This window comes from Clupea harengus, chromosome 21 (genome assembly GCF_900700415.2).
Source record: "Clupea harengus chromosome 21, Ch_v2.0.2, whole genome shotgun sequence".
In the NCBI taxonomy this organism is placed as follows: Eukaryota; Metazoa; Chordata; class Actinopteri; order Clupeiformes; family Clupeidae; genus Clupea; species Clupea harengus.
Window position 1 is genome coordinate 6,829,960 of NC_045172.1, and position 23,897 is coordinate 6,853,856.

At 40.4% G+C, this 23,897-nt stretch overlaps 1 protein-coding gene across 1 annotated transcript; it reads right to left on the reverse strand.

Annotated features, from left to right (window-relative positions):
• Positions 1 to 11,442: 11,442 nt before the first annotated feature.
• meig1 (meiosis/spermiogenesis associated 1) lies at positions 11,443 to 15,673 on the reverse strand. The gene is made up of 3 exons (XM_031559028.1): positions 15,565 to 15,673; positions 14,867 to 15,053; positions 11,443 to 12,401 (listed from the first exon to the last, which is right to left on the reverse strand). The coding sequence occupies exons 2-3, from the start codon at positions 15,017 to 15,019 to the stop codon at positions 12,273 to 12,275; spliced, it is 282 nt and encodes a 93-aa protein (XP_031414888.1). The 5' UTR covers positions 15,020 to 15,053; positions 15,565 to 15,673; the 3' UTR covers positions 11,443 to 12,272.
• Between the last annotated feature and the right edge of the window lie 8,224 nt (positions 15,674 to 23,897).

The following is a 23,897-nucleotide window of genomic DNA, read 5'->3' on the forward strand; positions in this document are numbered from 1 at the left end:
TTATTTTCTTTTGCCAGTTCTTTCAGTCTGTCTTCTTCTCTTTTTCTTGTTACCTCCAGCTCTTTTTTCTTTCTTTTTGCTTCATCTTCCAGTCTCTTGTTTTCTTTTTCCTTTAGTCTAACTTTCTCTTTCTTATTTTCTTTTGCCAGTTCTTTCAGTCTGTCTTCTTCTCTTTTTCTTGTTACCTCCAGCTCTTTTTTCTTTCTTTTTTCTTCTTCTTCATCTAGTCTCTTGCTTTCTTCTTTATTTCTTTGGATTTCCATCTGTATTGTCTTTGTCTCTTCTCCCAGCCTCTCTTCCTCTCTCTTTCTTTCTATTTTCCTCACTTCCTCTTGTTTTTGTAGTGTTCTCTCAGGATCTTGCTTTTTAAGCTCTAACGCCTTTGTTTTATGTTTTCTCTCCACCATTTCTCCCTTAAATTTTTCTTCCTTTAGTCCAACTTTCTCATTTTCTTTTGCCAGTTCTTTCAGTCTGTCTTCTTCTCTTTTTCTTGTTACCTCCCGCTCTTTTTTCTTAGTTTTTTCTTCTTCTAGTCTCTTGCTTTCTTCTTTATTTCTTTGGATTTCCATCTGTATTGTCTTTGTCTCTTCTCCCAGCCTCTCTTCCTCTCTCTTCCTTTCTATTTTCCTCTCTTCCTCTTGTTTTTGTAGTGTTCTATCAGGATCTTGCTTTTTAAGCTCTAACGCCTTTGTTTTTTGTTTTCTCTCAACCTTTTCTCTCTTCTTTTCTTCCTTTAGTCTAACTTTCTCTTTCTCATTTTCTTTTGCCAGTTGTTTTAGTCTGTCTTCTTCTCTTTTTCTTCTCACCTCCCGCTCTTTTTTCTTAGTTTTTTCTTCTTCTAGTCTCTTGCTTTCTTCTTTATTTCTTTGGATTTCCATCTGTATTGTCTTTGTCTCTTCTCCCAGCCTCTCTTCCTCTCTCTTCGTTTCTATTTTCCTCACTTCCTCTTGTTTTTGTAGTGTTCTTTCAGGATCTTGCTTTTTAATCTCTAACTCCTGCCTCGTCCCTTCTACTTGTTTTCTCTCCATTTCATTTATACCTCTTTTTTCACTTGCCAGTCTCTTGATTTCTTCTTTCGTTCTTTGGGTTTCCATACGTATTGCCTTCATCTCGTCTCTCAGTCTCTTTTCTTCTCTCTTTCTTTCTATTTCCATCTCTTCCTCCTTTTGTTTTTGGAGTGTTCTCTCAAGATCTTGCTTTTTAATCTCTAACTCCTGCCTCGTCCCTTCTACTTGTTTTCTCTCCATTTCATTTATACCTCTTTTTTCACCTGCCAGTCTCTTCATTTCTTCTTTCGTTCTTTGGGTTTCCATACGTATTGCCTTTGTCTCTTCTCTCAGTCTCTTTTCTTCTGTCTTTCTTTCTATTTCCATCTCTTCCTCCTTTTGTTTTTGTAGTGTTCTCTCAAGATCTTGCTTTTTAATCTCTAAATCCTGTATCGTCTCTTGTACTTGTTTTCTCTCCATTTCATGTCTGCCTCTTTTTTCATCTTTCAGTCTCTTGTTTTCTTTTATCTTTTCAACTTCCAGAATACTCTGTCTGTCACCTTCATGCCTTCTGTCGCTCCCCATGTATTTTGTACTCCTTTTGTCTTCCTTCTTTCCGTATTTCTCTTCTGCTCTCTCCAATTCACCCAATCGGCCCTCCTCTGTCTTTCTCTCCTTTCGCATTTGTATTTTTCTCTCTTCTTCCTCCTTCAATCTCTCTTTCTCTTTTTCAAGTATTTTGATCGACTCTCTCAGATGGCCCTCCTCTATCTCAGTCTCTATTTTCTTCTTTTTATCCTTGTTCAACCGGCCTCTCTCTTTCTCTCTCTCTTTCTGGAGCTCTGTCAGTCTATCTTCCTCTTGTTTCCTTTTTCCATCAGTTTCTCTCATTTTAATCCCATTTTCTCTCAATTTGTTTTTCTCCTTCACTATTTTTTCCCACTGGTACCTAGTTTTCTCACCCTGCCTGTTCATATTTCTCTTCCATTGGTTCTCTTCCTTAAGCATGTCTTCTTCTCCTTGTCTCGATTGCCTCATCTTGTCATTCATCTCTCCACACATTCTGTTCTCTCTTTGTTGTTTTCCTCCCTTGTCTTGCTCCCTAATGTGTTTACTATCAACCCTTCTGTTCAATCCTTCTAACTCTCTGATCCTTGCTTCTACTTCTCCCTGCCACTCTCTCTCGAGGTTAGGGACTACTCTTTCTGCCTTTTGAGTTTCACATTCTCTTTTCATCTTAGTTGCTTTGACTTTCTCTCTTTCTCGAGACCAAGCTTCCTCTTTTGGCCTGGTGTGCTCCAGCTCAGTCTCTACATCCAGCTTCCGTCTTTGCCTGGCCTCCCTTTTCAGCCTCTCGCTCTTTCTCTCCCTCTTTTTCATCCTCTCCTGCCTCCTCTGTGTACTCATGTCTTCCTTCCTCACCTAATAGAATTCATGAAAAACACTGATGAATTTTAAATCATACTCTGCAACTCTGAAGCATTAAAAATACATTGTTTCCCACAATAACAGATATGATGTTCTATCGCAGGAAATTAAGTTGTGGGCCCATGGTGAAACTACTACTGGCACTGAAAACCTGTATTTATCTGAATGCCTTAGTCTTTGAATACTGTAGAATAATCCAAAAGAGGAGTCAAGGTTATCGCATGACATCACACACACACACACACACACACACACACACACACACACACACACACACACACACACACACACACACACACACACACCTCCTCATCTGTAGTGCTGGCTATTTCAGTGGAAGACGTCACCCTTTGCTTGGCACCTCTCTTTGGGAAGTGATCCTCACAGAGAATTCGGGTATCTTCGGGCACTATCATCACAATTTCTCCTTGTGGCTTGAAAATCTCCTCAGGGAACTGATTAAATACATACATTTATATGTCACATTAACACCAGGCCTGTTATTTTTACCTCACATCAAATAATCTGAATGCAGGAGGAAGGCCCTAGACTTTGAATACCGTAAAATAATTCAAAAGAGGAGTTACGGTTATCACACAACATCACATCACATCAATCCACTCACACACACACACGCACATACCTCCTCATCTGTAGTGCTGGCTATTTCAGTGGAAGACGTCACCCTTTGCTTGTAACCTCTCTTTGGGAAGTGATCCTCACAGAGAATTCGGGTATCTTCGGGCACTATCATCACAATTTCTCCTTGTCGCTCAACAGTCTCCACAGGGAACTGATTAAATATATACATTTAAATGTCACATTAACACCAGGCCTGTTATTTTTACCTCACACCAGATAATCAGATAGTTACTGAGAAGCACATTGAATACAGGGAAAGAATAGTTCAATTTTAGGCACAGTGACCATTGTAATATGATAGGACATGGTGTCTGACCTGCTGCTTCTCCCACGCAATCCTCCTGATAGGCCTGTTCATCAAGGACAGATTGCGGAACGTGGTCTGCAAGTTGTCATGACATTCCAGTTCCATCATTTTAATCCTGGAAGCCATTTCCTGCTGGGTATTCTTTCGGTGGTCTTCTAAATCCTTCAGTTCTCTCTGTAACCTGAAGTCCATGTACTTCTCCCAGACTTCTTTGCTACCTTGCACACTCATCTTGGAATTTAAGAAAGTGGACTATGGGGGAAAATGTAGATAAAGGTTGCATTGAGGTATTGTTGCTTCTTAATGTTTCTAGTTTCTGGTCTCTAGTAATACTATATGTTCTACAAACAAAAACTTTCTTTTTGTTTTTTTGTTCCCTGCCCATGTTCTGTTTTTTGTTTTGGTCTGTGCTCTGTTCTGCCTGCCTGTTTAGTTTCTGTTAGTCTTCCTTAAGTAAGTAAATCACGCTTTTGCTTTACTCCTGCCTCCCGTGTTGTGCATTTAGGCCCCCTTCCCCCAGAAGTCCTAACATTACGTTCCTTTTTAGATCCTTTTGCAGGTTGTTTTAGAGCAACATGATTATCTAATAGAGCAAACATTAGGCTATCAGTTCTTTCTTATATGGTAACTGTTGGGATGCGAAAATCATTTACTTTATTTTATCCAAAATAAGATGGTAGAAACCATCTGTGCAGCCATTATGGCCTGTTACTCAACTCCCAGTTAACTGCTTTCCAGGCAAACAGGCGAACTATGCGATGGCCTAGGACCATGTGGCAACCCAGGGGCCCCCCACGTGCTACTGGGCTGTTTATTTACACTTTTGGATTTGGGATGGGATATGGGATATGGGATAAGCATAGGCATAGTAAACTGTTTACCGTTATAGTGTTTAAACGCCACTTTTTCAAGTATTCTGTCACAAAAAGGGAGCAGGGAAATTCATGCCTTAAGTACTGTTGCTAGTTGGTCTTTTTGAAGCAGCTTTCTAGCCCAACCTGTACTATGTTCAACTAAAGTAACAGCCTACAGCCGAACACTTATTATCAAAGCAATGGCAGGTGTATCATATGGCATAAAAGATAAATTGCATAAAAATCAAAGGAAAGGAAGTGGTAATGAATTAAGTAATTACTTAAGTATTCTGTTACCATGACAACCTTTTCATGAATACAAGAAAGGACATTGAAAAAGTCCAATACCTGTGTAATGAAATAGATTTTGAGACTGAATTTAAGTAGCCTGTTACTATTCATAATGCAGCCTATGATACAGTTGTATGCTACATGTAGAATGTGGGGCAAAAAAACATTTAGCCTATGAAAAAAAGACTAAAGAAATAAAAATTACATTTAATGTTGTGGAATTGATGGAAATAAGCAAAGTAATTTCCTGTGCTAAGCGTCCAAAACTGATAAACTAATACTACTGTTATCAAATGGGCAAACACAACATTATTTGACTTTAGCTTAGATGTTGACTTAAAAAGGGACTGACCAACTGTATTGACTTAAAATTCTGTTCAGTAACAGTGTTCATCTTAACATCACCCATGCCATTTCCATACAAGCAGACATATTACAGTAACTGTCTCTTGAGAAATTACATTGTTGAGATTATTATAAGAATAAAATCTTTATCAATACATTCACTAATAGGATTAAGTATCAAGTAAAAGTCTATGTTAAGTAATTCAATTGAAAACTATAAATAAACTGTTAAAATAAATATAATTGTATGTGGCTTACCATATAATTGTATGTGGCTTACTCTGTTATGTTCAGTTCATTGTGCAGATTGAATGAAATGTTATGGAATGCTAGGGTTTTCAGCTGCCTGGCTGCAATGACCTCAGCAGGTTTGTTATTGTGATGTCACACCGGGTCATGACATCACAATGCAGAACTGCTGAATTTGATTAGGTAGGCCAATAGAACATGACAATATAAGCTAGCTGATGGAGATAATTTCCAAACACTGTTAATGACTTAAGAATATAATAATCAATTGCTTTGTATTAATATATTCCTTGTATGAATCATGTACTTATGAAAGCAGAAACATGGCTTTTCTGTGTTTCTGCGTGTGTGTAACTTAGAATATTAGGTGCCACTTAGTCTGCATATGTACAAGAGCATGTTTAGACCAGAGGTGATAAGAAGGGTCGAACTGTGCTTCTTCCGACCTTGCAAAACTTCCATCCTTGCCTCGGACGTGAGAAATCCACCACGTGGTTTTCCCTGCTGAACGCTCAACTTCTGTCTATATAAACCTTGTGCGATGTGTTTAATATTGCTTCACTTTCAGCCTTGTGCTGGGAGTGAGCCCGATTGCAATTGTTGTTTGTCTAATAAATATACTTATATGCAGCTCTGGAGTCCTGAGGTAACTAGGGTGAATTTTCACCTATCACTAGCCTCTGAGAACAACATAACTAACATACATATAACATACAACATAACTTGCTTATGGATTTATGTACCTGGTCAAATTTTTTCTTTGACTGGAAATAGTCCAAATAGTTTTGGTAATAAAATGAATCTGTTCCAAATTACACAATGTCCGTGACAAATCAGACAATATATTTTGGGGGGTTGGACAGGTATCTACACTTTTTTTGCACATAAAGAGCTCTACGCTAAGAGCTCTGCATTAATAAAAGTATTCATGGACATGATTATCTTCTTTTCTATGTTTCTGTGATCAGATCAAAATGATGTTTTCAGAATATGTGTATCCTAGATTAAATCCCATTAATCTCTATACAATCTGTATATTTTGTACATGAAAGATTAGTATGTTATATATTAAATATACTTTGAATAACCTACCAATATATGTGCTGGGATAAGATCTTGGTGAATGTTTTTTTTTTTTCATTAATGTATTAAACCGCCATGGCAATATCTATTGCCACAAACAGCTTGTCCTCTGTGTCCAATTGAGAAAAGAAATCTGTCTTACTATTCATCATCTCCTGCTTTCCTGTTACATTGGACATCAATATTGGGGTATCATGTTAAGGTTGATCATGTACCTTCTTAGTAGTCTTTGAATATAACACCTGGTGTAGATTGGCTCCATGGATTTACTCTGGATCTAGTTCTCTTTCCAAGTAACAGCCATCATCCGCACAATGTCGGGGTGTGATAAGCACCTGCAAATAACAACATTACACCTGAGCTGAAGACTAAAATATAAAAACCAAAATTGGCCCACAGTTGATTGAGTTTTGATAAAGATGAGCACAGCCACCTTAAAACCGGGTGTTTATGTATCACTACTCTCCTGTGGCAGACTTTAGCACAGAGTGCCATGGATTTAACTGAAACAGGGCCCAATTATTTAGAGAAGGCCAAGGACCAGAAGGCCAGAACTCACACATTACATCTATAAACCTATAAAGACATTGTGCACAGTGCAATGTTTGTACTTTGGACACATAATTGCAGTCATCATTTTGGTGGGCCGCCTGTTTTTCCTCTCATTTCCTGTAGTTACACCTACAAAATGCCAAAACGAAGCCATTTTAAGGTCTCTGCAGGTGACATTTAAGTATAACGCATCTTCCAATCATGGATCCATCTTCAACCTGCATTATCTTTATTGCAGGAGGAGTACCCTGATATAGGTCCTACGTAGTTTTCAGTGCATACAGATATTTTGCTTACATCCACAACATAAATGTAGTTTTGGAGGGTTGAAATAAAATAACCAAATGGACAATAATCCAAGAGATCATTGACGTAAACAATCTGAGCAATGATAATGCTTGATGCTGAATACAATTTTAACAGAAGTGGTCTGTTAACCTGGAAATTAGAGTCAACACATACCCATAACTATACATAACTATATGCTCACCTTTGTCCATTTTAGCATTCTTGTGTCTTCTGTGGTCCTTTGCAGGCTTGAGTGTTGGCTCCTCTTCAGGTTCTGGCTCTATACCCCTATCTGCTTTGGTATTTGGGGTTGTTGTGGTGTTATATCAGAAGACATTAACACACACGAAGCATATAGGAACAGAGAGTGTAGTTTACTTAGTCTATTCACATCATACAGTACATTCAACTCAACACTTCCGCTAGTACTAGCGCCCCTAGTGTCTGTACTCGCAAGTGCATATAACACCATACTACACCAGTGAATGCATAGAACAATGCAATATATCAATGGACACAACAGGGGTCCTGTCTAACTTCTGCTGCTACAGCTAACAAGGATCCATACCCTGAGCTTTGAGTTGATCCAGATAAGTCAATGACTGAATTATTTTGGCAGTGGCAAGTAAAGGTGATGATGGCTCACATATACAGTACATGCTGGGCGTCCCTCAAACTGGTGAACAGGTCTGTCTTTGTTCTCTCACTGTGTCAGGATAGATCAATGAGGTGGAGGAGAAAATTGGACAGGGGTGTCATTTTTCTTTTTTTTTTTTTGATTTGAATGATTCACCTGATGATTGTTCACCTTAGCATGATTACAGTGTATTGGATATCTTAATGCATAGATGAGGTTGATAAGAGGACCAAAAGCAGTAAGCTGAATACTTACTGTCAGGTGATATGAAACCCATACCTTCCTCAGCCCTGAAATGGAGGTCATTGTTTCCTGCCACCTTTTCTACCTCCTTCTCCAGTAGCTCTGGCTCCGGTTCAGATTGTTGAGGATATGATACCTGTTCTCACATTTCTCCACAACCCACTTCAAAGCCTCTTCCCCACTCTCAATGTGCTGTTCGATGGTTGTGTCGCCCAGCCAGTCCCCTCTGGTGAACAACACCAGGGTGTGACCCCAGATGCCCTCTCCAAGAGGCCTCGGGTGTTCCTGGACCGCTGTTCTATGTCCTTCTCTAAATGAGAGGCTCATAGTAATGACTAGGAGTAGAGCCTGGGGTCCGGGAGGACAGAGGGACACACTGCAGACAAGCTCCTGTTGATCTCGAGCAGGGGTCCTATCTACAGAGTAATTACACACCCACGCTGCTGCCTCTACCAAGGTAACCTTCCTCCCTGCTATTTGTAGCTGTCTCTTGACACGTCAAGCTGTGCTCAAGGAAATGCTAAACTCCTGCCTGACAGAATGGTGTTTCCTAGTGAGCTCTATATCTCAGGAAGGCAATCCTCAAGTCTGACATGTTTTGGGAGGCCCCTGTATGAAATGAAGATAATCTTACTCTACCAAACATATATAATATATAATATTGCATACATTACTGCTTAGGTGGAAATTCACTCAAGTTACCTCAGGACTCAGGAATTGCATATGAGTATATCTATTCCACAACAACAAGCTTGTCGGGCTCACCCACGTCCTGGCAGGCCAGAGAGAGGCACGGGCCCACTCTCAGAGAGAGATAGAGCCCGGGCTCACTCTCAGACTGACGAGAGAGAAGCAAAATTAAACACATCACACAAGGTTTATATAGAAAGAAGTTAGTGTTCTCTGACGCAAAAACACCAACTATGCTTTCTGTCATGCAAGGATGTCAGTTTTACAGAAGGTCGAAAGAAGCACAGTTCAACCCTTCTTATCACTTTGGACCCAAACATGAACCAAAGGTTCCTTCTCTCACGCATACAGCTCTTACACATATGCAGACTAAGTGGCGTCAACACCTAATAATCCAAGTCACACACACACACAGAAACACAGAAAAGCCATGTTCCTGCTTATACAAGGCACTTGATTAATTCATTCTTAAGTCACTAACAGTGTTTCGAAATTAATTCTATCACAAGACCTGTTATACAAGACAAGACTTATTAAGGACATCATTACACTTCACAAAATAAGGTAACAAACAAACCAATGTAATGAGTGCTCCCCCCCCCTAATGACCTGCGAGTCTCTCTCTGTTTCTGTACTTTCGTCCTCCTCTCTTTTGCTCTTCTCTCGTCTTACTTTTTTCTCTTATCTTCCAATTCCTGCAAGACCTTTCTGTCAAAGTCATAATGATTGCTAGAGTTTCCAGCAACCATATCCTCTATCTTCTCCAGCAGCTCGGTGACCTGAACAACTTCTTGCCTGTAGTTGTCCAGAATATGATAACGGTTCCCACACTTCTCAACAAGCCACTGCAGGCTTTTTCTGTAATTTTCAATGTACTCCTCCATGGCTGTGTTTCTCAGCCAGTCCAATTTGGTGAACACGACCCTGGTCTGACTCCATGCTCTCTTACCCAGAAGCTCCAGGTGTCTTTGCACTACAATTGTGTATCCTTCCACCAAGATATCAGTTATATCAACAACCAGGAGCAGAGCATGGGCAGTGTGTCTCTGTGTCCCAGAAGTAGAATCCTCAAATCTGTGTTGTTAGGAACACCACCTGGGCACTTTCTCACTAGATGCTATATAAATTGCTTTCTCACTATATGCTATATGAATAAAGTGTTACTAACTTATGTACTTACTCTCTCACAGATAAGCACAGGCAGAAAAACACACCATAACCACAGAATACTCTCTGTTATCCTATTGCCCAGTCAAGGTGTTATCCCATTACTTACACAGCTACCTACCCAAGACCCTAGTATTTTGATAGCGAATGTCCACGTGGAGTATTCCCTTTGGATGTTAATTAAGTAAGGTGTAAAAGAGAACTGGTGTTTGGGTCTGTGTGTCCAAGAGTGTTTTCAAGTTGAGAAGATATTTTACATGCTGATGCTCTCAGGCTCTCTCTCCGAGCTTGTACCCTCATCATACTTCCTCTTGCTCTCTCATGTTTCTTTTTCTGCTCCTCCAGTTCATGCAAAATCCCTCCGTCAAACTCAAAGTAAGCACAACTGCTCCCTGCCACCATATTCTCTATCTCCTCTAGCAACTCCTTGACTTGACTATTGTCCTGCCGGTTCAGAATGTTGAGAGCATGGTACCTTACCCTACATTTGTCAACAAAACATTGCAACGCCATGGCCATTCTCTGAGCAACACGCTTAGAGGGTGTCTCCATGCTGAATTAAACACCAAAATCCTGACTAGGTCTTCTGGTCGATTCTTCAAGCTTGGCTTGCTCCTTAGATTCTATCTCATATTTTGAATGAAGAAACCAAGCATTGTTATACTGCTGTAACTGGAAGCACTGATACCTTTCTCAGAATGAATATCTAACATGACAAAAGAGTGGCATTGCATATTGAATGGCTATAGCTTGAGGGGTTTATGTTATCAGGCATTCATATGAATACAAATTTGGTATGTATAGTGAGACTTTCTAACTCCCTGCCCACTACTTATCCTATGGATTTTAGGATTAGGATTAGGATTAACTGCTTCTCTTACACAGATGGACTCAAAACGTTTTTTTCTTCTATTGAGCCGCAATGTAATTAGCAATGTAATCTCATGTCTGTCAAGATGATCAAATGGTCGGGTGTCGTATAAAGATTGATTACTAGGACTGGGTGTTACAATCGCGGTGGTTTCTGCACTGCGATTGACTTGAGTGGGGTTGTTTTTGTTTCTTCAGTTGTATACCTTGGCGTCACTGGGTGTTAAGACTTTTCATCACAAGACACCCTCAGCCAAGGCAGGCCCACCACAGGCTGATCAGACCTGGGCGCATGTCTCATGATTAGTCTCTAGGTCTAGGTGATCACTTGGCAGCCCATACAGTATGTATTATTTTCAGCCACAGCCAGTGACTGCTCATTTCAGTGGCATTGGCAACTGCATCCAAAAAACATCCAACAAACCCTTACCCTGTTCTTTAGCTCAGTGTTGTGAATGGATGTCTGGTCACACCAGCCTGCTACAGGGTCTTCTGAAGTGTTTTTAATAACTGCATAGAATTACTACACTACATACAAACAATCCAAATATAACCACCATTGTTAATCTCAACCGGGGCTGTTTGTCTATCACAGAATAAGAGGTCTAATTTATTCTTTGATCATTTTTTTTGTAAGTAAATAGCACTCACACTGTTGCAGTAAAAGTTGTATAGCTGCAATTCATTGTCCATGTTTTTGTCCTCTGTGAATTGGCTTTGCATATAAACAGTCGTGTGCCCAAATATATATATATATATATCAATTTTAGATCAAAGGAATCCATAATAATTGATGAGACAAACAACTAGTGTACACAAACCTCTGATCTTTATTTTTGACAAGAAATGTGCATATGCCTAAGAGTATGACCTCATACAGGTGAGGCCACATTGTTTTACGGAATAAAACTCCACGCTAAGATGATGACTGAGATCTTTTGTTTTGGTGAGACCCTCGACAACTATTGACTATTGATTGATTGATGAAATATCAGTTTGGTAATAAACACTACAATATATATATTTGGCTACTCCATCATAAGACAGTGGAGATAAATACATCAGCTTTGGAGCACCCTAATATAATACCCAATTAAAGCTTCCAGGACAGTATGTGACCACCATAATTAGGCTTACCAATGACCATGCACAGAAAATATTCAGTATGCAATCTTCAGCTGGAAAATTTGGCTGAATTTCTTAGAGGCATGTTCCTTTGTAAATCACACTGGTATTTATAAATCATGGCATCTACCATTTGCCCACATACTTCAAGACACAGCAAAAGTACAAATAGATGACACATTTAATACATTTAATAATGCTTGTTATCAGAATTTACTTATTCTCCCACATCTTGGCAGGTGGAAGCAGTTGTAAAGCTACCAGCATGGCGGCTTTTTCTGGTCAGACAAACACAGTATATGATAAATTACTGACGTTTAAGGAAATGCAACAAATTTATTCAGAGACCAAAAGAAATATCCAGAACTAAGATTCAGTTAGTGCTGCTGCTATTACACCTTTGTTGGTATCTGCATTTAAAAAGAATGACAAAGAACACAAAAAAGAAATGGGGAACAAAAAAACAAACAAACAAATACAAAAACCCAGAAGTGCTGCCAGTCCTCGTGTGCAGTTCAGTATGCGTAAACCTTTACTTTGCGCACTTCTTTGTCTTCACACTCTCGTTTCTTGTTGTAATAGTAGAAGGTGTTATCTCTCCTCTGCAGCTTCTTCACAAAGCCGGTGTCTGGCCACCGGTCCACCTGTCAACAGCACACAGCCAGTGACAAAATGTAGTCATCAGGTATATAGCCTAAGACAGCAGGCATGCAGGTCTTCTCTTAAGCCTACTCAGGTGACCAACCCTTAAGCCTACACCACATGCTTTGAGTACTTTTTTAGATTACTGAACACCTATGGTTCAGGACTTATCGTTCAGTAAAAGTTCAGTAGTTGAAATAAAAATGTCACTGTAAAGCCATTCCCTGTGCTAAGGAGACACTTCATTTTTGAGCTTATACTTCAACCCATATTTTTTCTTTTCGATAGTAAGTATATTGAATTACATTAAAGCCCCATGATCGAGAATAGGTATTTTTTGCGCCTGAGCTCCCCATAAAGTTGCAGAGCGTAGCTCACTTTTACAACACTGTCGTAAGTACAAATCACGCTGTGAGACCCCCTAATGGAGTGGTACACTTGACAAGCTGAAGGATACGGAACCGCCAGAAGCCAAAGAAACATGACTGACTGACGAAACTGACAACTACTGTGCATAGTTTTATTTATTGTGACATCAGAGATGAACGCTAACATAACCAAAAGAATAACAAAAATATACGTATAAAATAAATACTGCTTGCACTTTCAGCCTATTTACATGGTTTTCTAAACGTTTGAATGTGGACTATGTGTAATTAAATAAAATGTTGTTGGTAACATGACAAAGCCACATATTGTGCATAATATACATTGGACAGTGTAATTTATTACCAGCTAGCTGAGTTAGGTTTTTAAGTTTGCAAACTTCCAAGGCTTTTTGGCGTAAGACTAATTTATTTGGATGTTAGCCTGAGACGGGACTGAGGTCGATGACTTTGAGCATCTGAAAAAACGACGCATCTCTGTGAGACAGGGATGACCACGACAAGGTTACAGCCTACGCCGCATTCTTTTATAAATTACATTGGCAGGGATGTTTATGTGATGAAAAACTAGCGAGTCAACAACTTTCCTAACACAGCCAAACATCAAGCAAGCGCAACACAAGACATAGCAAGACAGCTAGTATTACAGCAGTTATTAAGCTATTAAGTCCAACAGAAAGAAGGCCATCTTGGCATCTGACTTGCATCCTTCTGTCTCTCACTAACGAGCAAAATCCAGTTCCAGACTGACTTTAGTTCAGTCTCTTGTTCGGTTACTCTCTCTCTTTCTCTTCTTTGCTTCCTCCGATAACGTCTTCCTCTGTTTATTCATTGACTCTGCCATGATGTCCATATAGAGAATACTGCACTCGCTTCTTCTTATAGCTAGCAGATAGGTCTAGTTGTTGTTGCATGAGGTGGTGCCATAAAGCATTGTCCACCACAAGTTACATGTGCAATACCTGGCATGCTGTGGCAGTGGCACAGGCGCCATTTTCTATATTTTAAGTCAGTGTACCACAAAAATGATTTTGAAGCTGTTATTTTAAGGTCAAAGTATTACATAATGTTGCTTTAAAAGAATGAGATCTTTGCATCAGTCTGCATTCTTCTGGCCCAGCTTGCTACATTGGTGTAAGAAGTGGGAGAAGCACCCCCTGGAGGGAGAAATCCTGGCTGTACATTGAGCACACCTGCTGTCGCTTGGAGGGCCTGGCGGAAGATGGAGCCCGCTAGACAAGGAGATTTCCTGGCCAGCCCTGATGGTTCCACCGCACAGCATACCCGTCGCACAACAGAGACCAGAGAGGTCCTGCAACGAATCTCAAACCCTACTGCTGCCTGCAAGAGGATCCGCTGCATCGTTGCTGCCAGTCAGAGGGGCCACTGACAGCCCGGGGGTCTTCTGCATCATTGCTGGTAGCCTCCCTGTGCTGCTGCTGCCAGCTCAGAGTCTTTAATTTACTGCTGCCTGCCTGAGTGTCCTCTGTGCCGCCGCGGTCAGCAGGTGGGCCGCTACACCGCCATACGGCTTTAACGGTTCAGAGACTGTTGTTTCTGACAGGACTGTAACCTGTTGCCCTCCACCATGCCACAAGCTCCTGCCGATTGCCAAACTGGTGGTGGTGCTTGGGGTGACTGTGTCTCTCCATCATCCCGGGGACATGTGTGTGGTTGGGGGCTATGTAGCGTGCATGTGATGAGACTGTTGGGTGTGCGTTCTTGTGGTTGTTGTTCTGAAATGATGCGAGTATGCCTTCCCTTTTGTGTCTAATGTTAGCATGAGTAACTGATATGATTGTGTGTTTTATGCTGTTTTGTGTCTATGTAGTGCACTGTGTTAGTTAGTGTAAATGACCAGTGCCCTAACCATGCCAGAAGATAAGACCTGCTTTCCGTCTCCTGTTCTATCTACATGTGTTCTTCCGCCAAGAAAATTACACTCTCTGGTTCGTGCGGTTATGAACACGGAGCTATCTTGAAACCCGAGATATCAGCGTCAGTCGCATGTTCTGAGCCAGTTCACAACAATATGTTTAGTGCCAGTAAGAGAATACAAAGAAAACATAAGTTGTATTTACCAGTTCCACCTGCTTAACTTGCCGGTACTCCTTCTCATCTCGGTAGCCTGCCTGCTGGAATCTGTACAGGTTCTCGATCTCGTCGGTCCAGAGGCTCGCCCGGCTCATTGACTTGGGCTTGCAGTTGCCATCAAGCAGCACTGCGCAGGACATCTTTTGAGAAGGAGGGATTCGTTCCTGCCGTATGCTAACACATAATGGTAAAATTAAGTGTTTGATTTGGTTAATTCAGGCTGTTATCCATCAGGTAATGATTGCTTAAAGAGGGAAGCAATTATCTTGTCGTCATAAGTGAGAACCTCCGAGTTCTAACATGAGAGTAATCTTCCCAGTGCACTACTATAGCAATATCTTAACGTTAGTTGAGTTTGCCTACGACAAGCGTATAGCCAATTCCATCCTAGTTCGCTTATTACAAAGTAAACCAAAGATCAATTGCTAATTCACGAAGGCATAGCGACATCGATCATATACCATCTAACTTAACCAGCTATCCGCTAGCTAGGGTTACAGGTAGCATAACGTTAACATATACACATAAAGAGTTAGGTGGTTATCTGGAGTTAGATAGGTTTTTCTAGGATTTCGGACAAACAATGAATTGAACAGTGTATACTGACTACTGATACTACCAGGTTGCGAGAGAGTACTTGATTGCAAAGCTACTAAAACAGTTTTAAAGTCGTTTCCAAACTTACAGCTGTCACAACCACTTGGGCTTGGTGGAGACTTACTGCGGTTTCCTAGCAACATGTAACGCCATGGCGTGTTTCTTACCCAGGATTCCTTGCGTGAATGCGTATATTTCTACCGTCTTGTGCGTAAAGGGTTACTTAAGTTCAACCATCTGTAGTCCGTCTCACTCCGTGAACCACAGGTTGGCATTACTCCGACCGGGTAGCAGCTGTTGTTATTGTGGTAAATTGTAATGTTTTGTTTGCCAGAGTTAACGATGGCGGGTTGCCAGAGTTAACGATGGCGGGTTGCCAGGGCTGCACACCCAAGAATGTAAGACACCGATAGACCTGGTCGAAGATGTGGTTGACGCTCGCTAAAGACAGTGTTAAATAAAGACTTTACGTTACTCAAATCACAATTGTTTTTAATTCTTCAAAAAGGATAACAGGGCATACGTTCTTGAGAGAAAGTTAACTGATGAGATGTGAAGAACATTTTGAACAGATTTCAAACAATATACAAGAACAATGTATAAGATATCCATCTGTCTACATTTTCATGACGAGTGACCCTTTTGGGCAACTCAGAATAATTCACATTTGAACAGGCTCCGTAATAGCACTTTTGAGGAAAAGCACACACACTCACGCTCTCTCAAACACACACACACACACACACACACACACACACACACACACACACACACACACACACACACACACACACACACACACACACACACACACACACACACACACACACACACACACACACGTACAACAAAGACAAGCTATTGTTTTTTTATAAGGCTTATACTACAGCAATTTCTCTTCTCAACATTTTGTGACATTCATCCATTTGCAGTTGCAAATAATTGTTACAACTCCATTTTAGAACAGCTTTTTAACCATATATTAACAAAACAAATAAAATACTCCTTTTTCATATGTTTTCCATATCATGGCATATTCTGGTCTTTGCGTACACATTTCAGTTGAAGTGGAAGTGAACAGGAGGCAAAGGAGAACTTACTGCCAGTCCAGACAGGGCTCCCAGTCCAGCAGTGGGGTCAGACACACTGTCATACATGGGATTGGAGATGTTTGATTCTGGAGCACTGTCTCCTGCCTCATCATCCTCCTCCACAGGCATGCGGACACGCACACGCACACACACACACACACACACACACACACACACACACACGTACAACAAAGACAAGCTATTGTTTTTTTATAAGGCTTATACTACAGCAATTTCTCTTCTCAACATTTTGTGACATTCATCCATTTGCAGTTGCAAATAATTGTTACAACTCCATTTTAGAACAGCTTTTTAACCATATATTAACAAAACAAATAAAATACTCCTTTTTCATATGTTTTCCATATCATGGCATATTCTGGTCTTTGCGTACACATTTCAGTTGAAGTGGAAGTGAACAGGAGGCAAAGGAGAACTTACTGCCAGTCCAGACAGGGCTCCCAGTCCAGCAGTGGGGTCAGACACACTGTCATACATGGGATTGGAGATGTTTGATTCTGGAGCACTGTCTCCTGCCTCATCATCCTCCTCCACAGGCATGCGGACACGCACACACACACACACACACACACACACACACAAGCACACACAAAAAAATATATATATTCAAGAGAGGACAAAAAGAACCTGTAAAAATTGTTGGGTTTTGACAGCAAGAAAAAAAACAACAAGAACAAAAAAATCAAACAAAAAACGAGCATGACACACGGCAATGGAAATTGTGTCATACAAACACAAAAAAATTAATAAAAAAGAGAAAAGCACATTGGAACTGGAATTGCTTGCTCTTGTGTGTGTAGAAATTATATAAAAGGATGTCAGACTTGATCATGAAATGATCACTTATGTCCTGAGAGGAGGTCTACAGCGTTGCAGGAGAAGACAAGAAATATACAATAGAATTATACATAAATATGAGAGAGAAAGAGAGAGAGAGAGACATTCAGATCAAACCAGGGTTTACGTTAGCCCTGAAAATATCAACGACCAAAAATGTTTGGAGGGAAATATTTATAAATAAATAGCATATTAAATAGCTTAATATTGTGTGACCTATAAAATATGTTGCTAAGATCACCTAAATAGCCAAAAGTTTGGTAGAACAAATGGCTTTATCAAAGGGTCAATCAATTTGAAAACCCCTGTCAGCAGTCAATGCTCCGAATACTCATCATCTGTTCTTAATTTTACCCACAGCAAAGTGCCATTAAACTGCACTGTAATAACTAATCAAGCTAATAACTAATAATCAAGCCAAGAAAAGACTTGTTTATCTCTCATCGTAAACTCTGGGTCAAACTTCACAGAGCACACCAACAAGATATACAACAGCTATGAGAGGAAGCAAATTACATATTAAAAGACACAAACATATTATAATAATAATAATAATAATTCATTTTATTTGTAACGCACTCTTCATTCAGAAGAATCTCAGAGTGCCAACATATTAGAAACTAACTATAATAATACAATAAAATAAAAATGAGTTAACATAAGCATAATAGAAAACTTAGTGGCAGTGATTTAACACAAGGCCAGAAATGCCTTCCTGAATAAAAATGTTTTTAGTCCAGCGTCTGCGTTGCCCTTAGGTGGTCAGGAAGGCTGTTCCATAAGCGTGGTGCTGCCGAGCAATAGGCCAGGTCGCGGTGGGGAGCTTGGTTTTGGGGACGCGGAGGAGCGAGCTGTTTGAAGACCTGAGGGTGCGGGTGGAGGTTTGGGGAGTAATTCATTCTTGCAGGTAGGGAGGTGCATGCCCATTTATGCATGTATGGGTGAGTATAAGGACTTTGTAGTCAATCCGGAAAGAGACAGGGAGCCAGTGTAGTGAGTGTAATATTGGTGTTATGTGCTCGTATTTCAGGACCTTCATCAAGATCCTGGCAGCGCTGTTTTCAATGTATTGCAGCTTCTGGATGTTCCTGCCAGTGATCCCATAGAAAAGCGAATTACAATAGTCCAGTCTTGAGGAGATAAAGGCGTGGACAAGCTTCTCTGCATCTGATTGGGTTAAAGTGGGGCGGAGTTTGGAGATGATATATATATATATATTCACAGAAGTGATGAACTTGTTGTATTACTGTAAGCATTGCTGCCTAGGGAGAAGCACTAGAAGTATTAAATAAGAGGCTGCTGTGCAGACATACATTTGTGAGTGTGTGTGTGTGTGTGTGTGTGTGTGTGTGTGTGTGTGTGTGTGTGTGTGTGTGTGTGTGTGTGTGATGAATGTCTCACCTGATTCTCATTCAGCCCGTTGTTGTCTGCCACAAACAGAGTGGATTGGACAGTCAGGTTGCTGAGGCGTTTCACATACTCTTTCCCGGCAGCTGAGTTCTCAGAGTAGTTCAGGATTTGCTGGGAGAGAAAAGTGAACAGAGACACATTTGGTTTTGGTGAACCCGGATATTAGACACGACTGATAGCAAATTACATAAATGATATATAACTCAAACTGTTTTGGGGCTTTTTCTTTAAAGGATGTCTTAGGTTAGGTTAGCAAGGATTTTTTAGAAAAGCTTTTCAGGATAAAATGGGTCAGGCTATTTTCAGGGCATCATCCAAGTTAAGAGGCTGTAACCCTCCTTAATACATTTCATTGTAATCCACTTAAAAACCTTTTTGTGACATATGCTGTATGAAACTGACACAAGAGCTGCCTCACAGCCAGAAAAGATTTCCCTTCAATTTATGACTACAAGTGATTGTTTTGACCCAAATGAAAGACTCTGGTGCAAAGCTTTGTATCAGTAAAATAGCGAGTGCAGGAAGCGACTTAAATCTAACAAATGCAGCAGAATAAAGGAATTTAGCCCCAGATTCCTCTACTATGCCCAGTCCGTTACGGAATGACTGATGGAGATCATTTCCAAACACTTTTAATGACCTAAGAATATATTAATCAAGTGCCTTGTATTAATCATTACTTTGTATGAATCATGTGCTTAGGTAAGCAGGAACATGGCTTTTCTGTGTTCCTGTGTGTGTGTGTAACTTTGATTATTAGATACTGGTGCCACTTAGTCTGCATGTGCAAGATCTACATGCGTAAGTGAAGGAATCTCTTGTGTATGTTTGGGTGAGCTCAGAGGTGAAAGGAAGGGCATCTTCCAAGGAAAACTGACATCCTTGGAAGACAGGAAGCTCAGTCGGGGACTTTTAGTCAAGAGTGGCTATCTTGACTGACATGTTAAACATTATGGCGTCAGAATTAGATACACCTTAAGTATATAAACCTTGTGCAATGTGAGTGAAATTGCTTCACTTTCATCCCTGTGCTGTGAGTGAGCCCGATTGCAATTGTTATTGAATAAATATACTGATCTACCACTGCGGAGTCCTGAGATAACTTGAGTGTGAATTTTCACCTAACAATGACCTTACAGAAGCCTGCGTGTAACCTCTTTCACATATGACTTGGTTAGGTGAAGTTAGCATATACTGTATAACAAAGTTATTTATATAGTTGTTATTATTAATAATATTATCATTATTATAAAACACATGAAGCATTGAAAGAGTATGTACTGATAATGTATGAAAAGTGTGTATTATGATGTCATGATATGATGTCACCGTTCCAAGCCTGCTGATTTCACTGTAGCTGGGCAACTTAGAATCTCAACATTCTAAAACACTTCAGCCAACCATCCAGACATGCTGGATGCAAACTAATGGTAAGCTATCTTTATTAATTGTTAATTTAATTAATGTTTTTAATTCAAATGAAATACCTTACTTAAGTTAAATTTCCATATCATGATCTCAGGTTAAAATTAAAAAAAAAAAAAAAACCTATATTGCTACTAAGCCATACAATATTTAATTGACAAAATTCTATAGCACACACATTCATATGATTAATACAATCTAAAAGATTCTTGAAAAAATTGTAATAATAATATATGCACACACACACACATACAGACCTGTGTCACATGCCATTAACCCATTAACTCATGAATAGACACCAACGAACATATGTTAGCCTAATAACCACTCTCTCTTTCCCCAGATGACTTTGCGTCTTAGCGAAGACGGCCGGGAGAGAAACCTGGGCTCCAGTTTACAGGGAGCAGAGGTGCTCTTAACAGACAGCATGGAGGACCTTCGACAGAAGCTGGACACAAAGCTTCGATGCATGGAGTTGGAGTTCCATGCCAAAATCGATAACGCTTTCCTCAAGCTGACTACCGTGGCAAAACCTATCGGGAAGGTTATGGCCGAGGGTCTGCAGGTAAAATCTAAAGTTCTACCATATTCCTAAAAAAATTCATTTATTTGCTTGTTTATTTGTTGTATACTACTAATACTACTACGGGTACTACTACTACTATTAATACTTCTACTAACAATAATAATAATAATAACAATAATAATAATACTGAGAATGAGAAATAATAATATAATAATAGTATACATTTTGTTTGGGCATTGCTAAATAATTAGCCACAACCATGGCCAAGAAATGCAAAGCTCATTGATAATTAGTTTATGTAATAATGGTCAGTTCTCTGTGCAGAAGGATAAAGAAAGAGAAGAGGAGGAGAGACAGACAGAGAACGAGAAAAGGCCACTGAGAGAAAAGTTGGAAAGGGAGATAGAAATGGACCATCAAAGACAAGAGGAAGAGCTTTGGAAAAAGGAGAAAACGATGACAGACACAGAAAGACTAAGAGAAGAAATGAGACTAAGAGAGCTGCAGGCCGAGGTTGGCAGAGAGAAAGACACACTGATTGAAGAAGCCAGGAGGAAAAAAGAGCTGTTGAATATGAGGCAGCGAGAGGAAGAAAGACTGCGAGAGGTCACCGTACAGGTCGTAAAAGAGAAAGATAGACTGGTGGAACTTAAAGAAGAAACGAAAAGAGAAAGGATAGAGATGGAGAGAAAGAGAAAGGATCACAGACTGGAAGGGCTGGCCAAAGTACTTGAGAAGGAGACACAGAGACTGATGGAAGAACAAAGGAAAATGGAGAAGCTGCTGAGTGTGAGACTGAGAGAAGAAAACAGACTGAGAGAGTTGGCCACAACACTTAGGCAAGAGAAAGATAAACTCATTGAAGAAGAAAAGAAGAGAAAAAAGAAAGAGGAGGATAGACTGACTGAAGAGAAAGAGAAACTGATGGAAGAAAGGAAAAGGACAGTAAAGCTGGAGGAAGACAGAACACGGCTAAGGGAAATGGCCACGGTGCTGGAGAAAGAGAAAGAGAGAATAGTGGAAGAAGTAAAGAAACAAAAAATGGTCCAGAGAGAGAGAAAGAGAGAGGAAAACAGACTGAGAAACAGACTGAAAGAGTTTCTCATAGAATTTGAAAAGGAGAAAGAGAGGCAGGTGGAAGAAGAAAGGAAGAGAGAAATTGTGGAGAGAGAATTTTTTTTTGAATTTTACAAAAACATGTAACAGAAACTTTTTTTCTCCAAACTGTGTCAGTTCTGTCTTTTTGTTTGTTTATTAGCTTTACTATAACTTTTGTAAAGTGCCTTTCCATTATCTGAATACAAACTTAATTGTTCATGCGTGTAAGAGGCCTCTTGGAAACCATCCATAATGTCAATGTCTGGGAACGGGTACAAGTATGATACCTGTACAGTAACCCTCTAGGAGGAATTTCTCTTCTGCGGTCAAGAGCCAACTTATTTTGTCGAGGAGCCTACTGCTAAACCTCAAGGATCTTATTCCCAAGAAAGAGGCAAGTGCCGCAGTATTTTGTAAATCACCTCGTCCTTTCAACAATCTGCTGTAAATGTAGGCTATTACCAGTCAAAAGTAGATTTGTCAGTCCTGGGATTTGTCAGTCCTCCCCACACACATCAAAGCGAGCCCTAAAGATGGTAGGCTCCTCCAGTAACCAGCAGAGAGAGGTTGCTGGCTCTGACCAATGATGTGTAAAGAGTCCCCAGGCTTTGAACAAGCTTTGGTAAAAAGGTGACAGTCTACTTAGATGAGTCTCTTATGGTCCATCAGGAAAATTATGAGAAAAATGACCAGATCCTTTGCCCACCTACATCTCTAGGCACGAAGAGCACACTGCCACTCTGAGGGACCCAATGTCCTTTGTGGCCAAAAAAGTCCACCACTTGCCCCTTTGAATTTGGGCCAAAAGCCCAAGCCAAAGCCAAAAAAAAGCCTAATCTTTATCTTCGTCCTGTAACAAAGAGACACCTATTGTATGTGTTAGGGAAGGCTCCAGTTTTCAGGTCTTTGCCTACACATCAGTTGAAGTGGAAGTGAACAGGAGGCAAAGGTGTTACGCTTCAGCTGGAAAAGGACCCAATCGCAGACCAGATGTAGACAAACTTAGGGTTTATTCTCAAAAAAACACAGAAGATCAGGGCAAAAACACAGAATTCCAAAAGCAGGCTGGGACTGAAGACTAACATTACGCTTACGAACCGACAGAGGACACAGGACAGACTGAACTTAAATAACTGAGGGAGACACATGAGAAAGCAATCAGGGAAACAAACCAGGTGATTAACGAGGCAGGTGTGGTAGGTGATGGACAAAACCAGGATATGGTGGAAGGCAGGTGGGGGCGGAGCTCAGAATGACAGGAGCACATGGGAATAATAAACAAACACGGGGAAACACATGGCATAGAACACACACAAGAAGCACATGACAAAATAGACAAACACAAAATGGACAGAGCGGGATCCTGACAAAAGGAGAACTTACTGCCAGTCCAGACAGGGCTCCCAGTCCAGCCATACAGTCATACATGGGATTGGAGATGTTTGATTCTGGAGCACTGTCTCCTGCCTCATCCTACACACACACACACAGAAAACATATATTCAAGGGAAGACAAAAAGAACCTGTAAAAATTGTTGGGGTTTGACAGCAAGAAAAAAAACCAACAAGAACGAGCATGACACACAGAAACAGGCAGTCATACACACAATAAACAAAATAAAAAAGAGACTGAGGGGAAACAACACCGTCAGGGTTCAAAGGTCATGTAAGAGAGAATCAGCTCACTTCTTGCTTCAGAGTCGTACTTCCTGATGGTTTCATAGGTGGAGCTGTCACTGGTCTCTGAAGGACATGGATGATGCTATTGGATGCCAGGCTCGATCGTGAAACAATCACTTATGTACCGAGAGGAGGTCTACAGCATTGCAGGAGATGACAAGAATTATACAATGGAATTATACTTTTTAAGACACAGGATTGATTATTATATAGAGTAACATCATTGTAAATATCATCCCCCTCTCCCACAATCTGTCACTGTCTGCCATTGTCAGACTGTCTTTGTCATCACTACTCTCTTTCTCACCAACTTAGAGGGGTAATTTAAATCAG

Excerpts from the sequence above, each read along its gene's own strand:
- meig1 (XM_031559028.1), bottom strand. The coding sequence starts at position 15,019 with ATGTCCTGCGCAGTGCTGCTTGATGGCAACTGCAAGCCCAAGTCAATG. Across the intron at positions 12,402-14,866 it reads AAGTTAAGCAGGTGGAACTG|GTGGACCGGTGGCCAGACAC; the intron begins GTAAATACAACT and ends TGCTGTTGACAG.